The 14048-nt window shown below is 47.3% G+C and overlaps 1 protein-coding gene across 11 annotated transcripts in view; it reads right to left on the bottom strand.

Annotated features, from left to right (window-relative positions):
- Window positions 1–14048, bottom strand: part of Spag9 (sperm associated antigen 9) — a 117084-nt gene that overhangs the window by 4109 nt on the left and 98927 nt on the right. For 7 of the 11 annotated variants that reach the window (XM_087202603.1, XM_087202604.1, XM_004859745.4 and 4 more), the window contains 7 exons: window positions 13784–13851; window positions 11500–11648; window positions 9828–9999; window positions 7886–7999; window positions 6165–6203; window positions 5302–5478; window positions 2604–2753 (listed from right to left, as the gene is read on the bottom strand). In XM_087202603.1, coding sequence (XP_087058729.1) covers window positions 2604–2753; window positions 5302–5478; window positions 6165–6203; window positions 7886–7999; window positions 9828–9999; window positions 11500–11648; window positions 13784–13851 — 869 coding nt within the window. The remainder of the gene's footprint in view (window positions 1–2603; window positions 2754–5301; window positions 5479–6164; window positions 6204–7885; window positions 8000–9827; window positions 10000–11499; window positions 11649–13783; window positions 13852–14048) is intronic. The other 4 variants (XM_087202605.1, XM_004859744.4, XM_004859746.4 and 1 more) reach the window with 1 other exon arrangement.

Raw genomic sequence — 14048 nt, 5'->3', positions numbered from 1 at the left:
ACCAGTCTCCTCACCTGCTACCCGGCATCCTCCCCAGGAGCCTCAGTGCAGGGCAAGTGATGGGGGAGCCCCAGTCGGAAGAGGCCAGGGAGGATGGCAGGAGCTGTGATGAGTGCAGGTCAGTCCCGCTCGGCTGGTGACGTCTTCAGCAGAAGCTTACAGCCATGAACAGCAAGGAACAAAGATACCCTAGCGACCCACTGCAATTCTGTAACGTGCTTCACCTGAACTTTAGCTGGACCAAAAAAAGGCGCTGATGCTTTCATACAGCACCAAACCACAGAGAAGCGCACTCAGGACAAAGTCAGTTTCTGACCTAAACCTGCAACATAACTGTGTGGCTGGAATGTAAAAAAATAAAAAGTTTTGCTCTTTAATGTTTTCCCTTTTTCAGGCAGTGCTGGGACCAAGCCCAGGCTTTGCTTAGGCTGTGCAGCACAGGGCACCAGGCCTGGGCTGGCTCTCGAATTTTAAGATTCCGACCAGGGCCGGGGATTTAGCTCAGTGGTTTCGCTGCCTGCTGCGCAAGTGCAAGGACCCGAGTTCAATACCCGGTACCACAAAAAAAAAAAAAGAAACAAGATTCCGACGGTAACGACTGACTGGCCGAGACAAGAGGTTGATGACCTTTGCTTTTTGAGTTGCTTTGAAGATTCTATTTATATAAAAAAAAATTGTTTTCTGGGGTCTCTACATTCTAGAATTTAAATTAAACCATTAAAAATATGGAATTGTAGGGATCAATCTCTTTGTTAAAATATTAAGAGGAAATGAAAAAGGAAATGAAATAAAACAAGATCAAATTTAATTTTTTAAAAAAGCATATTTACTATAAAAATTACCCTATGTTTAAAGACAAGTTTATTTTTCAGCCTGGATAACTAGAGATATTGCCAAATCTAGTTAAGCAATTTTTATGCTATTTCCAGGACCTGCAATGGAAGGAATTCAGTGGAAGTGGAAAAACCACACAGATTTAACTAACAAATTCCTCAGAATGGTTCTGGGGCCACCCTACAAGCCAGAATCACCCACTGCAGTTCCTTTCTACAAAGAATTCGGCAGCAATGAGGACTTAACTGAAGCTCTGAAATTACTCCTTTCCTTCGGACACCATTAGAAGCAATTCCTGATGTCTCCCACTCCCAGGACTGTGTCGGGACCTCTTGGACTCCACGCTGGGGAATGTGTACCACTACTCACAGACCCCGAATTTTACCCTCTACTCTGTTTTTTTTGAGACAGGGTCTCACTGTGTAGTTCAGGCTGACTTCGAACTCATGGCATCTTCCTGCCTTGGTCTACCTGGGTGCTGGGATTACAGGTGTGCACTGCCACACCCTGCTTACCCTCTATTCTTTTTTTTTATTTGGTACTGGGGATCGAATTCAGGACCTTGCACTTGTAGGGCAGGCAGTGGCACCACTGAGCTACATCCCCGGCCCCTCTACCCTCTATTCTTCCACAAGTCACATCTCAAACCTGAATGTGTCTCAATGTACAGCATTATACTCTCTAATGCCATTTAATACTTATGCATGGGAACTTTTTCATTTTTTTGTTTTTGAGACAGGGTCTCACTATGTCATTCAGGCTGGCCTCACACCCAGTGATCCTCCTGCCTCAGCCTCCCAAGTGCTGGGATCACAGGCGTGTGCCACAGAGATTTTCAGGCTAATGCATATGTTTATAGCAAATAGATTTATATTTGCAGAGCACTTTACAGTTCAGAGTTCCCTCCCTCCCTCCAGACCACCTGTGTCTGTCCCTTACCCCCAGGCAAACAACTGCTCTTTCCCATTAATCAGTTACCACTTCCCAAGGCTGCTCTTCTTGTCCAGGGCCGCCTAACTCACCTCCCTCTCTCTAGTCACAGGCTGTTCCTCCCTCCCTAGACTAGAAACCCACACTCCACTGCACCCCCACACCACTTCAGGGTGGTTTTGTGGAAAACCAATTCCTGGCCACGCTCCAGTCCTGCACTGACCACACTCAGTGCTGCAGCAACACCTCGGCCGCCGCTCCCCGGCCTCCCCGGCCTTCCCTCCTGATGCCCGCCTGGGAAGAGCGGACTGCCCTCGCCCTAGCTCTGTAAGCTGTGTGATCTGCTGGGGAGGCTTCCTGGGATTTGCTTCCGAATCTCAAATTTAAGGCTGACAGGCACAAAGCAGACTATAATGTTTGTAAGGTGAGAAAATGAACACAGGAAATCAATTTTGATACAAATTATACTTTATGAAGTATTTGTATTTCATTTTGCAGGCCAGAAAACTGAGGTTCTGGGGAGTTGGTTTGCTAAAGCCTCTGACTCCAAATTTTAAGCTTTTCAAATCTCAACAAATGACCATTTCCTGCTATTTCTTTCTTTTTTGGGGGTACCAGGGATGGAACTCAGGTCCTTGCGATTGCAAAGCAGGCGGCGGAACCACAGAGCTAAATCCCTGGCCCTACTCCCTGCTATTTCTAATGCTACTTCAAACAAATATAGTTTGTGTGGAGAGAAATGTGTACACAGACATACAGACGCTTTCCCAAGTAAAGAGAACGTAGAAGGCTTTATCAGAGTGGTTTCTTGTTCACCCAGCTCCGGAAGGACGACTTACCCATCCGGAAGTCGATGTAGCCCTCTCCTCCGCTGATGACCAACATAGACTTCAAGGGTGCCTGGTTGCCGGGCTCCTGGGCAGAGGGCCCTGCTTTGTCACTGGTTAGATCTGTACTACCACTGCCACTCTGTGGGCTAATGACTTGACCTGTTTTATAGGGAACAGAAGTGAATATTATTACTGATGGGGGCTGGGGGAGACTTTTTTTCTGCATTTTTTTTTCCAGAGACTTAAAAAGGTTAATATATTCTAGAGGAGTTAAAAAGGTTAATACATTCAGAAGTATCACCAAAGTACTGGAGATGCTCTGTATAAGAAAAAAATGACACGAAGGTTGTAAGAGCCCAATCTGGAAATCTTAAACAATTTATTCCTGTACTCACTGAGCAGGAATAAATCCAAAGTCCAGTGTGAGACACGTGCATGGCAGGGTGGGTCTCAGCGCCTGCCTTGCCTCCCACTGTGGGGGCAGTGGAGAGCTCTCTCCTGAGAGGAAGTGAGACAGCCTTCACCTTCAGCCCTAAGTCTACATATTTGTAATCAATATTTAAAATGACTTCAAATGCACGGTCTTCTTGTGGCTCTCCCTACCTGTGCCCGCGCGCGCGCGCCTGTGTCTGAGTACTAGGGATCCAACCCGGGGCCTTGAGCATGCCAAGGCAAGCACTCTACCACTGAGCTGCATCCCCAGCCCTTTTTTTGGTACCAGGGATCCAACTCGGGGCCTTGTGCTTGCGATCAGGCGGCAGAGCCACTGAGCTAACCACCCCCCCCAAGTCCTTTTTTTTTTTTTTTGCCCCCCAAGTCCTTTTTAAACTTTTACTGTAAAACAGGGTCTTTCTAAGTTGCCCAGGCTGGCCTAGAACTCGTCCTCCTGCTTCAGTCTCCCAAGTACATAGATTATACCATGTGAGGCTCCATGGCTTTCCTCTTAGATAGTTTAAGAAAGTACATCTTTTTTTTTAGGGCATGAAAATAAAATTACTGCTAAATGTACCATTTTTTTTCCAAAGTTGAGTTCTTTTTTTTTTTCTCAAAGTTCAGTTCCAAGATCAAATCCTTGAGCATTAAACGGTAAAGAGAAAATTTAAATAATCACACATGAACAAATGAATAAATTGCAAGGCGCCCTCCTAGAAAGTTCAGACTGTAGGACTTTTGCCAGAAACTTCTATTCCTTGGTCCATCACACAGACCAGGCCTCCAGGAGCTAGCAGGACAGAGTACTATGGTGCGATATACCAAGCTTAACAATGTTGCCAATTCTACTATAGTTTAATACTCAACAGAAAAGTCAAACATATGCCTAAGAAGGCCCATCTCTGCAGGGCACAGTGGTGCATGGTTGTAATCTCAGCACTCTGGGAGGCCGAGGCTGGGATGTGGCAAGTTTGAGGCCAGCCCAGGCAACTTAGTGAGGCCCTGTCTGAAAATAAATAAAGGGCTACGGGTGTAGCTCAGTGCAAAGGCCCTGGGTTCAATGACTACCACGTGTGTGTACGCACACAGGAAGTCCACCATCCATCATGGTGGGGTTGTTTTGGGGTTTTTCTTAGACAGGCTCAAATCTGTGATCTTCCTGCCTCAGGCCCCTGAGTGCTGGGTTTAACAGTGAAAAAAAGGGGGTAGAAACCTAGAGGTCCATCAACAGAAGAATGAACAAAACATAGTGTATTTACCCAGACACGAGAATACCACAGCTAAATAAATCGATTTGCATGTATAAATATACTGTGCAAGAGAAACTTATCAGAAAAGCCCTAAGGAAATGACTGTCCCAGTACCCACAATGTGCAAGTGGGATTTCCGGAGCCAGGTAGGTCAGTGAGTAACTGGGTACACGCTGTCTCGGTCAAGTGAAGACCAAGTGAAGAACAGCTGAGCAATTGCTAGGGGTCCACACAGCTGCCCCATCCTGCGCACATTTAGTCACTGACCGTGGTGCAGCCTTGGGAAGAAGAACGCGACGGTTAAACACTCGTTTCTATGTCACACGGTTACTGTGCAAGACAGAGTTGACCTTCGTCTAACTTAAACTTGCCTCTTGAGGGGAAAAAATTTTTTTTTCAAAGAACAGGTCCTGCTTACAGACGGTCTGCGCCATCGCTTTGGTATCCTTGGTGGATAGAAAGTTTTGTTTTTGGTACCAGGGACCAAACTCGGGACCTTGTGCTTGCGAGGCAGGCGCTGGAACTACTGAGCTAAATCCCCGGCCCATAAATTTTCACTGGAAGTCATTACAACCCCAGGAGGCGGGCAGAGCAGTCACGAATGGTGCCCTCAGGCAGTGAGGGGTCAGCCCAGAGGCTAAGAGGCTGCTCTGGGTGCGTGGCGGGGACAGAGGGCCCCGAGCCCGGCAGCGCGCAAGCGCACACTGCTCTCCTCCCTGCCCCCCCCCCCCCCCCCCCGTCTGTCTGGATGACACGGGGTCTTCGGCAGGGATTTTCTGCGTGAGCACGCTGGCTGCTGTGCCTCCAAGTGTTACCCAAAAATCTAAGCACTCGCTTCTGGGAGTGGGGGACACATTGCAAACTGCCTTCACCGAGGTGGCCGCAACACCCCGCCACGCCTCCTAAGCCTCCGGAAGTCATCTCACTCCCAGGACTGCACATTGAGAGCAGGGCCAGAAGCCGCGGAGGCAGAAGGAGCTCCAGAGGCTCCGTGACCGGGCCGTCCCGACAGTGCTCGCACCCACCCGGGACTGCCACGAAGAACTTCACAGCATCGCGGTGCCCATGGAAGCAGAGCTGTGCGTGCGCCATCGAGCAGTAGGGAATAAACGTCCCTGGGGTCACTTTATCGCTGTTCTCATCACCATAGACGCGGATCACACTTCCAGGGCGATTTCCTGGTGCTCCTGAGGTTTTATTTGCTGCAACAGAAAAATCAAAGACCGAATGTTTTCCCCTAGAAGATGGTCACGATGCAGGAGGTGACTGGTTAATCCTTATGATGTTATCTAAAAGCTACAGCCAGTTGAGGTCAAACAAGGGCAGCGACGCCAGTTCAAGGCAAAGCTGGAGAGACAGCATGCTCGTTATTTTAAGGACCTTAGGAAATGGAGCAGGGGGTTTTGCCAGTCTAGCATAACTATTACTTTTTAGAAATCATTTGAGTTAACCACAGGTCTATTTTCTTTGTAGCTGATCTTCTGACTTTGTCTCCCCCTGAAGGGGGCGGAGAGGCGTGCAGGATGGAGTGGCCCTCGTCACCCGGGCTGATGTCTGCTGTGACGGAGGGTGGCCAGACTCACAAACATCCCCGTTCCATGGGAAGTGAGGGAGAGGAACAGACTGTGACGCGAGGACATGATGTAGATTAATGACAGTGTAAGAGACGCGTCAGGTTTTTTATTGGCAGGAAAACAGGTCTGAAAGTGAGTTCAGCTGCAACAGAAGATGATAAATAGACTAAGCTGCTGAGCGGCTGGTGGCCGTGGAACAAACGTTAAAAACAAAACAACCGGCTGCGATGCAGTGATTGCGAGTGGGTGACACCGAGGAACATTCGGGGGGGTTCTAGAGGGGATAGCCTTACGTGGCCAGGATCTGCACTTACCCCTCAGCCCCAGTAAACGTCCCTGGTGGAGGATTACAGCTGAAGTGAGAGAGGAGGAAGGAGACGTGACTGGGCGTGCACACCAGTGTCTCCACCTGGCCCCTGCCTGGCCCTGGAGAGATGCGCACCCACAGCGGCCTCAGCCTGAGTCCCCGAAGTCCCTGCTAAGCCTCCAGACAGCCTGGCTCCAGAGGACTGTTTGGTTTAAGGCGATTTGGACTTAATTTTTTTTATTTTTTGGTACCAGGGATCGAACTTGGGTCCTTGCACCTGTGAGGCAGGCTTTGGAACTGCTGAGCTAAATCTCAGGCCCTTTGGGTTTAATTTTAAAGCCATTTTCATGAATCTGAATCAAAATCTTAAGAACTTGACTGAAGCATTTCCTATCTGCTTACATTTTTCCCTTTGCTTTTTCTTTATATATGAGTGTATATTTTCAAAAGAAATCCTGTTTACATATCTAGGCCAAAATGCAGTTCTATGATAAAGAATTGTAATGAAATCCAGGGACCCTGGAATCTCCTAGGAGTTAAGAAGTCTACACATGTAGACTCTTTTTTTGGTTTTGTGAGCCAGGGTCTCACTATGTACCCCCGGCTGGCCTTGAACTTGCCGTGACCCTCCTGCCTCTGCCTCCCAAGTGCTGGGATCACAGGCAGGCACCACCACACCTGGCTAAACGCAGAGGCTTGTAGGAAATTGCAGAAAAGATAGCTGGAATTAGGAATGTGGGTTCTTAAGGCTCCAGATACATCTTCTAGACCCCTTTCTCTGAAAAAAGGTAGAGCGATTCTGAGGTCTGTGTTTTATATATTATGGACGTAGGGTACCTTTTTTTCAAACCATTCCCTGCCCATGAATTTTGCAACACAAAAACATTTACTTAATGAGTGATCAATGTAATGGAGAAACATACAAGGAACATTCTGTTCACAAAACTAAAAAATCACATTTTTAAACACAAATTAGGCAGCTTATCTCCAGGACAAGGAAAAGTTTGCTGACCTCCTGAGAAACTTCTCCCATGTGTTCTTTTTAAACCTCCACAACAGGACAAATGGGATATCTTAAACTACATTCCAGGGGAATATAAAAATCTACGATAGGCCCCAGCATGGTGACACACACGTCATCCCAGCTACCTGGGAGGCCGGGGCAGGAAGAGCACCGCTTCTAGGCCTGCCTGGGCAACTTAAAAAGACCCTGTCTCAAAAAGGGGCTTGGGAATGCTGGTGTAGCTCAGTGCGAGGCCCTGGGTTCAAACCTCCAGTACTACAAAAGCAAAAGTGGGGATTTAGCTCAGTGGCACCTTGCCTGCCTCACAAGAGCAAGGTCCTGAGTTTGATCCCTGGTACCACAAAAAACAAACAAAAACCAAAGAAACTATGGTGAATGGCAAGTAGTATTTACAGATATTGGTATAATAATAAAGTTAAAGAAAAATGTATTTCGACCTGTATTTTAATGATGAATCAGGACTATGATTCCTAAATTGAGAAAAAGAGTCCCTTACAATGAAAAACTTAATTATGAACATTGGACCTAACACAGGCTAACTTATTCTTTGGTTTATAAATTTCATGAAGAATGAAAGATCAGCTGATTTTTTGAGTTACCGCAGATTTGCCAACATCTAAACAACTGCTTCTCCCTGAATCCTGGACATGACTACTTCCTGCGATCCTGTCTGTCCTGTGACAGTGATCGGAAAGTATACTTACTTTCTGTCAGTGGGATGGAGATAATGACACCATTTCCTGTCCCCACCCATAACCGATTGCAGGACACCATAAGAGCTGTGATCCTCACGAAAGAGAAGCCCAGTTTCCCAGTGCCTGTAAGGGGGGAGAAGAGGACGATTCATTGAGAAACTAGAGCAGACAGTGTTTTCAACGTCAAACCCCTCAGAGTAGCTGCATTAATACAAGATTAAACTGCGACTGGAGACGCACAGATGTTTGCTGAAGGTGCACAACCAGGCAAACTCTTACTTGGCTTTATTAGCATCTATCTGACAAGTCAGGGTTAACAGAAAACTAGTTCGGAAAGTGGCCAGCATTACATTACCAGCCAGAAGGAAAGCTCACAGAAAATAAAGTACCTCAGGAAATACAACACATGGTTTAATTAAGGGTCTGTAAAAACAACCAAAACAAAAAATACCCGATAATAAAAGTTTATTAGATTGGAAAATCAAATGTCCTCTGGCTGTATAAGCTGAAAAACTTCTGATTTGTCTTAAATTTCTTTACATGGATAAAAGAAGCCTTGCTAACAAAACTTAAGCTTTTGTCCTTGTTTATATATTTAGGCTCTAAGGCTGTTTAGAAATATTTGGATATCAAATAAAAATAGGGAGAATTAATATATTTCTGTATCTCAAGAGAATTTTTATAATTGATCTTATTTTTAGAGATCTAAGAGGAAAAAATGATTAAACAGACAATACATGTTAGACAAACAGCACCAGTCCCTTACGGTTCTGCTTATGAGAACTGTAGGCTGAACCCAAAATCAGCATAGGAGGAGCCTTAACTCCCCGCTGGTCTACACTGGGACTCTCAGCCTCCCACACAGCTCAGCTCAGCTTCCTCCCGCCTGAGCCTGGGAGAGGTTCACAGCTATGGTCAGGTTCACCAGGGCAATGACCCTAAAAGGTTAAAAAGCACTGGTAGGGCCTGACATGGCGACACACATCTGTAAACGCAGCTCCTCAGCAGTGTGAGGAGGCCAACCTAGAAATTTGGTAAGACCTTGTCCCAAAATAAAAAAATAAAAAGGGCTGGGGATGTAACTCAGTAATCCTTGGGTCCAAGTCCCAGTACCACAAAAAAACCCCCCCAATGATCTGGTTCAACTTTTCTTCATGAAAGAAACCCTTACAATAGCCCTAACAGTACAACAGCCCTGGATTAGATGCTAAAAGTATAGCAGTAAACAAGAGAGAGGCGGCCCCTGCCCTCCGCAGGGCAGTCAGCAAGAATCTCATCATACCAGTGCAGCCCAAATGCAGGGAGGGAAAAGCCCAAACGCAGGCCTCTCCTTGATAGGGCACATGCCCAGGTCCTGGAAGCTACGGCAAAGACCCAAGACCTGCTAGGTGGAGGACAGCACATGCGGTCCTGGCCTGGGAGGGACTGACTGAGCCATGGGTCAGTGGTAGAGGAGAGTGGTCCCCACACCTGAGGTCCCCAGTCATGGGACAGATGTCACCTCACCGAAAGGCTAGAGGGGAAGTGGACTTCCGTACATGGGTCACCCTGCAGAGCAAGCTGAGGTGCAAATAGGGGGAGCAGTTAGGAAGTGCATGGTTGGAGGGGCAGTGAACTGGCCTTGGGGATGGCGGGGGGAAATAAATAAGTCACTGGTTTAAGGTGATTGTGGACTTGACAGAGTTCCTGGCAATGGGCAAGATATGAATGAGAGAGGTCAAAAGTATTCCCACCCAAGTGTTGGTCCAGGACTGCAAGGTAGACTGCAGCACCTGCTGGATACTCATGGGAAGCTCCCACTCCTGAGGCGGCCTTACCTGGGCCACTCCAAGCACCTACGAATGCAGAGGGGCCGCGGGACCGTTCTTGCCCAGCACCGCCCCCCACATACACAAAGTCATTAAAAATACAAGTTCTCCTTGGCTGCCAGAGAAAGCGGTGCGGAGCTCACCTAACATTTTGCTGACATAAGGCTCGATGTCCACATCTTGCAGATGCTGGTAAGTGTGCGCGTGATAGAGACGCAGCGTGGAGTCCAGGCGGATGGAGACCCACACACCGTCGCCCACCCAGGCCAGCTGCCGCACCTGGCTCTCCTTCCGGGGGTGCGCATCAAAGGATTTCTAGGGGAGACCATCCCATCCCAAAGGCACTTTTGTTACACAGGAAAGAACTTTTTAAAAATTGCTAATTCAGGGCCGGGGATTTAGTTCAGTGGTTCCGGTGCCTGCCGTGCAGGCACAAGGTCCTGAGTTCAAACCGCAGTACCAAAAAAAAAAAAAAATTGCCAATTCAGCAGGGTGTGGTGGGGCATGCCTGTGACCCCAGCACTGGATCACCGTGAGCTCAAGGCCAGCCTGAACCACATGGCAAGACCCTGTCTCAAAACAAACCAAAACAAGCTGTTAATCTGCACAATCTAACAGACTATTCACTAAAAGAAGCCCAAACATTATGTACTTAATCTGACTCCTCTTTTAGATACAATGTGCTTCATCCTAGGAAGTGAAATGAAGAACAAGGAGCCTGGTTTGCAGGCCTGGGCTCTGTGCGGACATCACCTGGGACAGCAGCGTCACCCCGTGAACAGTGCTTCCCCGGACACCCGCACTTGGACTCTGGGTCCCTGCAAAGCCAGAAACAAAGTCTGCTTCCAGCTACACAGAAAGGAGCCCTTGCTACTGTACAAGAAACAGACATGGCTAACTTGGGACCTCCAAAGAAGGAAATGGGATTTGGGGCTGGAGAGGAGAAATTCTACCTTAAAATCTCCTGCTGCAAATTATTTACTTACACAATTACAATAAATATATATAGTGCAGCAAGACTTTAAGAAAGCAATACTGTGGTTTTGTTTTTAAACAAATTCCCACTGCAAGGTTACTTCCCAGTTTGTGACAGACATGTGGGTCTGCCTAGATGGGCACGAAGTGGGGCGGGAGACTCGAGAACATTCCTCCCAAGCAATCCTGATCTAACTAAGCACAGCGAGGATGGATTCACCAGGCATGTTGTGCACGCCTGTAATCTCAGCTATTTGAGAGGTTGAGGCTGGAGGATCACAAGTTTGAGGCCAGCTGGGGCAACTTAGTGAGACTTTATCTTAAAATTTTATTTTTCTATTCTATTTTGTGGTCTTTTAGTCACTATGTAGCTCAGGCTGGCCTCAAGCTTGCTGTGATTCTCCTGTGTCAGCCTCGCAAGTACTGGGACTACAGGGTGTGCCACCACAACTGGCTGAAAGTTTTAAAAAGGGCTGGCAATGCAGCTCAGTGGTTGGGTGTTTGCTTGGCATGCATAAGGCCCTGGGTTCAATCCTCAGTACCTCAGGAAAAAGAAAACAAAAACAAGTATTCAAATAAAACACATATACATCTACAGTATAGATACATATGTACATTCATGTGTGAATCCTCCTTCCTTCAAAACAGAAAGAAAAAACAAAAACTTCCCACCCTCATAGTAAAAGTAGCAGGGAGCTGGAATAACACAGAAAGCCACGACATCTGAAAAAATCTCGGAAGTGCCCTACAACACAGATCCAGAAAATAATTTCTAAAGAAACAGAAGGCACTTGGAGTCGTCTTAGTCTCTGTAAGTACAAGAATTGCCGGCCGACTTGCCTCTATTTTCATGGCCTTGGGCTGAACCACATAGATCTTGTTCCGGTAGCCACACCAGACTTTGTCGTGCACCACGGTCATGCATCGGATGGAGTGGTGGGGCCGCCCCAGGTCTAGGAGGTGATAGTTGGACAGGTCCCACTGCCCATCTGTACCGGAAAGAGGTCTCGGTTAGTGCCTGCTGAGGCCCTCACAGGCAGGACCAGCCACCTCCATCTGCAGAGATGGAGAAATGCCACCAGCGCACGGCTGGAAGCCATCTCGAAGCTCATCTGGGCCAACCCGCCACCCAGGACCCTGGGCCTCCTTAAAACGTGCTCCCCACTCAGAGGTGTGACAAATCACAACAAGCTACCTGTTCAGTGACAGTTTTAGAACTAGAATGGACTTAGGCCAGGGCTAGAGCTCAGGGCTGAGTACTTGCCTAGAAGGCGGGAGGTGCTGGGATCCACCCTAGCACTGCACAGCTTCCCAGAAAAAGGACGTAAAACTACTCTGGCAGCAACATCTCACGGTTTGGGTCTTTTTCTTGGGCAGAAGCTGAGGGACTCTGCTAACCCTTTAGGAATGGGGCATATGGTTTGAGAGTCCTTAATCTGAAGTCCAAACTATTTTGAGCTCTGACATGATGCTCAAGTAGAATCACAGTGCAAAGAAGAATAAATAGTCCTGAAGTCTCTGTCACAGCTCTGGCTTTTCCTCTCAACACCAGTGGCCTCGGCGTGAGTTCCGGGCCTGCAGCCTGCAGGTGCTCACCCTGACTCCGCCACACCACACTTGGCTGCGTGGCGCAGGATCCTCACTGTCTGCTCTGGGCGCTTTATTCCTGAGGCCAAACGCTAAGGAACTCGTTGTATTCAAGTTCCTCCACCCTAGGGAGTTGTTTCTAGACTTGTCTCCCCGCCCGCTCTCCTGAACCCAAATCCAGGGCTTCACACTGATCCTCAGTCAAAGAATGTATTCTGTCCTGTTCCGTTAATAAAATTTTGAATTTGGTTTATCTAAACAGTTTATTTTTTCTAGCTCTTTAGTAGCTGAGGGGCCCTAAATAGGTGACTAAAATGCCCTGTGCTTCAGTTTCCCATCTATAAAATGTGGAGCATTCCTTGTAAGTTACGGGAAAGATTAAATACAGGAAACCCTGTAAAGGCCTGAACAAAATAAAACAGTCTTTTCTCTCTTTAATGATGCAGCATCATTAACCAGCAACCTCTAGCATCTATCGATACAAATGGCATCTAAGATTCATCCACATCCTATCTGTAAGCCCAGAAGGATAAGAGTTTCGGAAATGCCTTGCTAAAATCCAAATTCAGTTTACTATGTCTTCCCAATATTTCCCTCATCTACGGAACTAGTGGGTAGGAAATGAACTATCATTTTTGGCTGATACATGTAGTAGGAAGTTATACAGTGATATGTACTCAATTTCCTTAATTTAATCCAGTTAAGGCAGGTTTTCTGATACCACCATCCCTCCACCTTCGATGGTAGAAACAAATATTTTTATTTTGTTTAGTTTTTTGAGACAGGGTCTCTCTATCTAGCTCAGTCTGCCCTTGAACTCAACATGTAGCCCAGGCTGGAGTGGAATTCATGATCCTCCTGCCTCAGGCAAGAAACAATGGTTTTAAAGGGGAATTTAAAAACGAGATGTAGCTGGATGTGGTGGCGCACGGCTGTAGCCCCAACACTCGGGAGGCTGAGAGTTCAAGGCCAGCCTGGGCTACATAATGAGTTCAAGGTCAGCTTGAATGAACTATACAGGGACACCTGCCTCAAAAAACCAAACCAAACACAAAGAAACCTTTATAAATATAAATAGATGTAAATTATTTTTAAGACACAGGAGACTAGGAAAAAAATATCCTCATCACTTTTTTCTAATTGATTAAATATATGAATGCAAAACAAATGGCTCCATAAGACACTGTAGGGGCCGGGGATGGATGCAGCTCAGTGGCATGGTACCTGCCTGGCAAGTGCGAGGTCCTAGGTCCGATTCCCGGTACCAAATAAAAAGACAGTATATAAAGTACCAGAGAACGTTAACTACTTGGTCACTGTGGTAAACACACTTCCCATGGTACACAATACTGTTACCTCTCCACTCTCACATTTACTATGTCATACGCTGCCAATATTCAGTTCAAATCTGTTTTCTTTCTCCTGCTAAGCACCATTTCTTTAAGACATAACAAGCCAACCTGTAGAAACGCCTCATCAAGTGAGCACTCGTGCAGGTGCAGGTGCAGGTGCAGGTGTCACCTGTTTAGTCACTCACCAACTCCTCTGTGAAAGATGGCGAGTGTGCCGTCAGCCAGGGCCACTAACACGATCCCCTTCACATGCCTGCAGACCGGAGAGGGATTTCAGGACCCACGTGCGGGGACAGAGGCATCCAGAGAGCCCCTCGGGGCCAGTGGTTGGAGGAGGAGCTCACACCAAATGGCGGGACAAGCGCCTTCTGACTGGGATGGGATCGCTGAGAAATGTCAGGCGACCCAAGCGAAGCGTGTGCGAGGGGTCTCAGCTGTGCCCCCGCCAAG

Source organism: Heterocephalus glaber, unplaced genomic scaffold (assembly GCF_053883595.1).
Source record: "Heterocephalus glaber isolate CG9 unplaced genomic scaffold, H.glaber_assembly_v1.0 deba00001773, whole genome shotgun sequence".
Lineage (NCBI taxonomy): Eukaryota > Metazoa > Chordata > Mammalia > Rodentia > Bathyergidae > Heterocephalus > Heterocephalus glaber.
The sequence above is the reverse complement of the archived record's forward strand: the minus strand, read 5'-3'. Positions and strand labels throughout refer to the sequence as shown.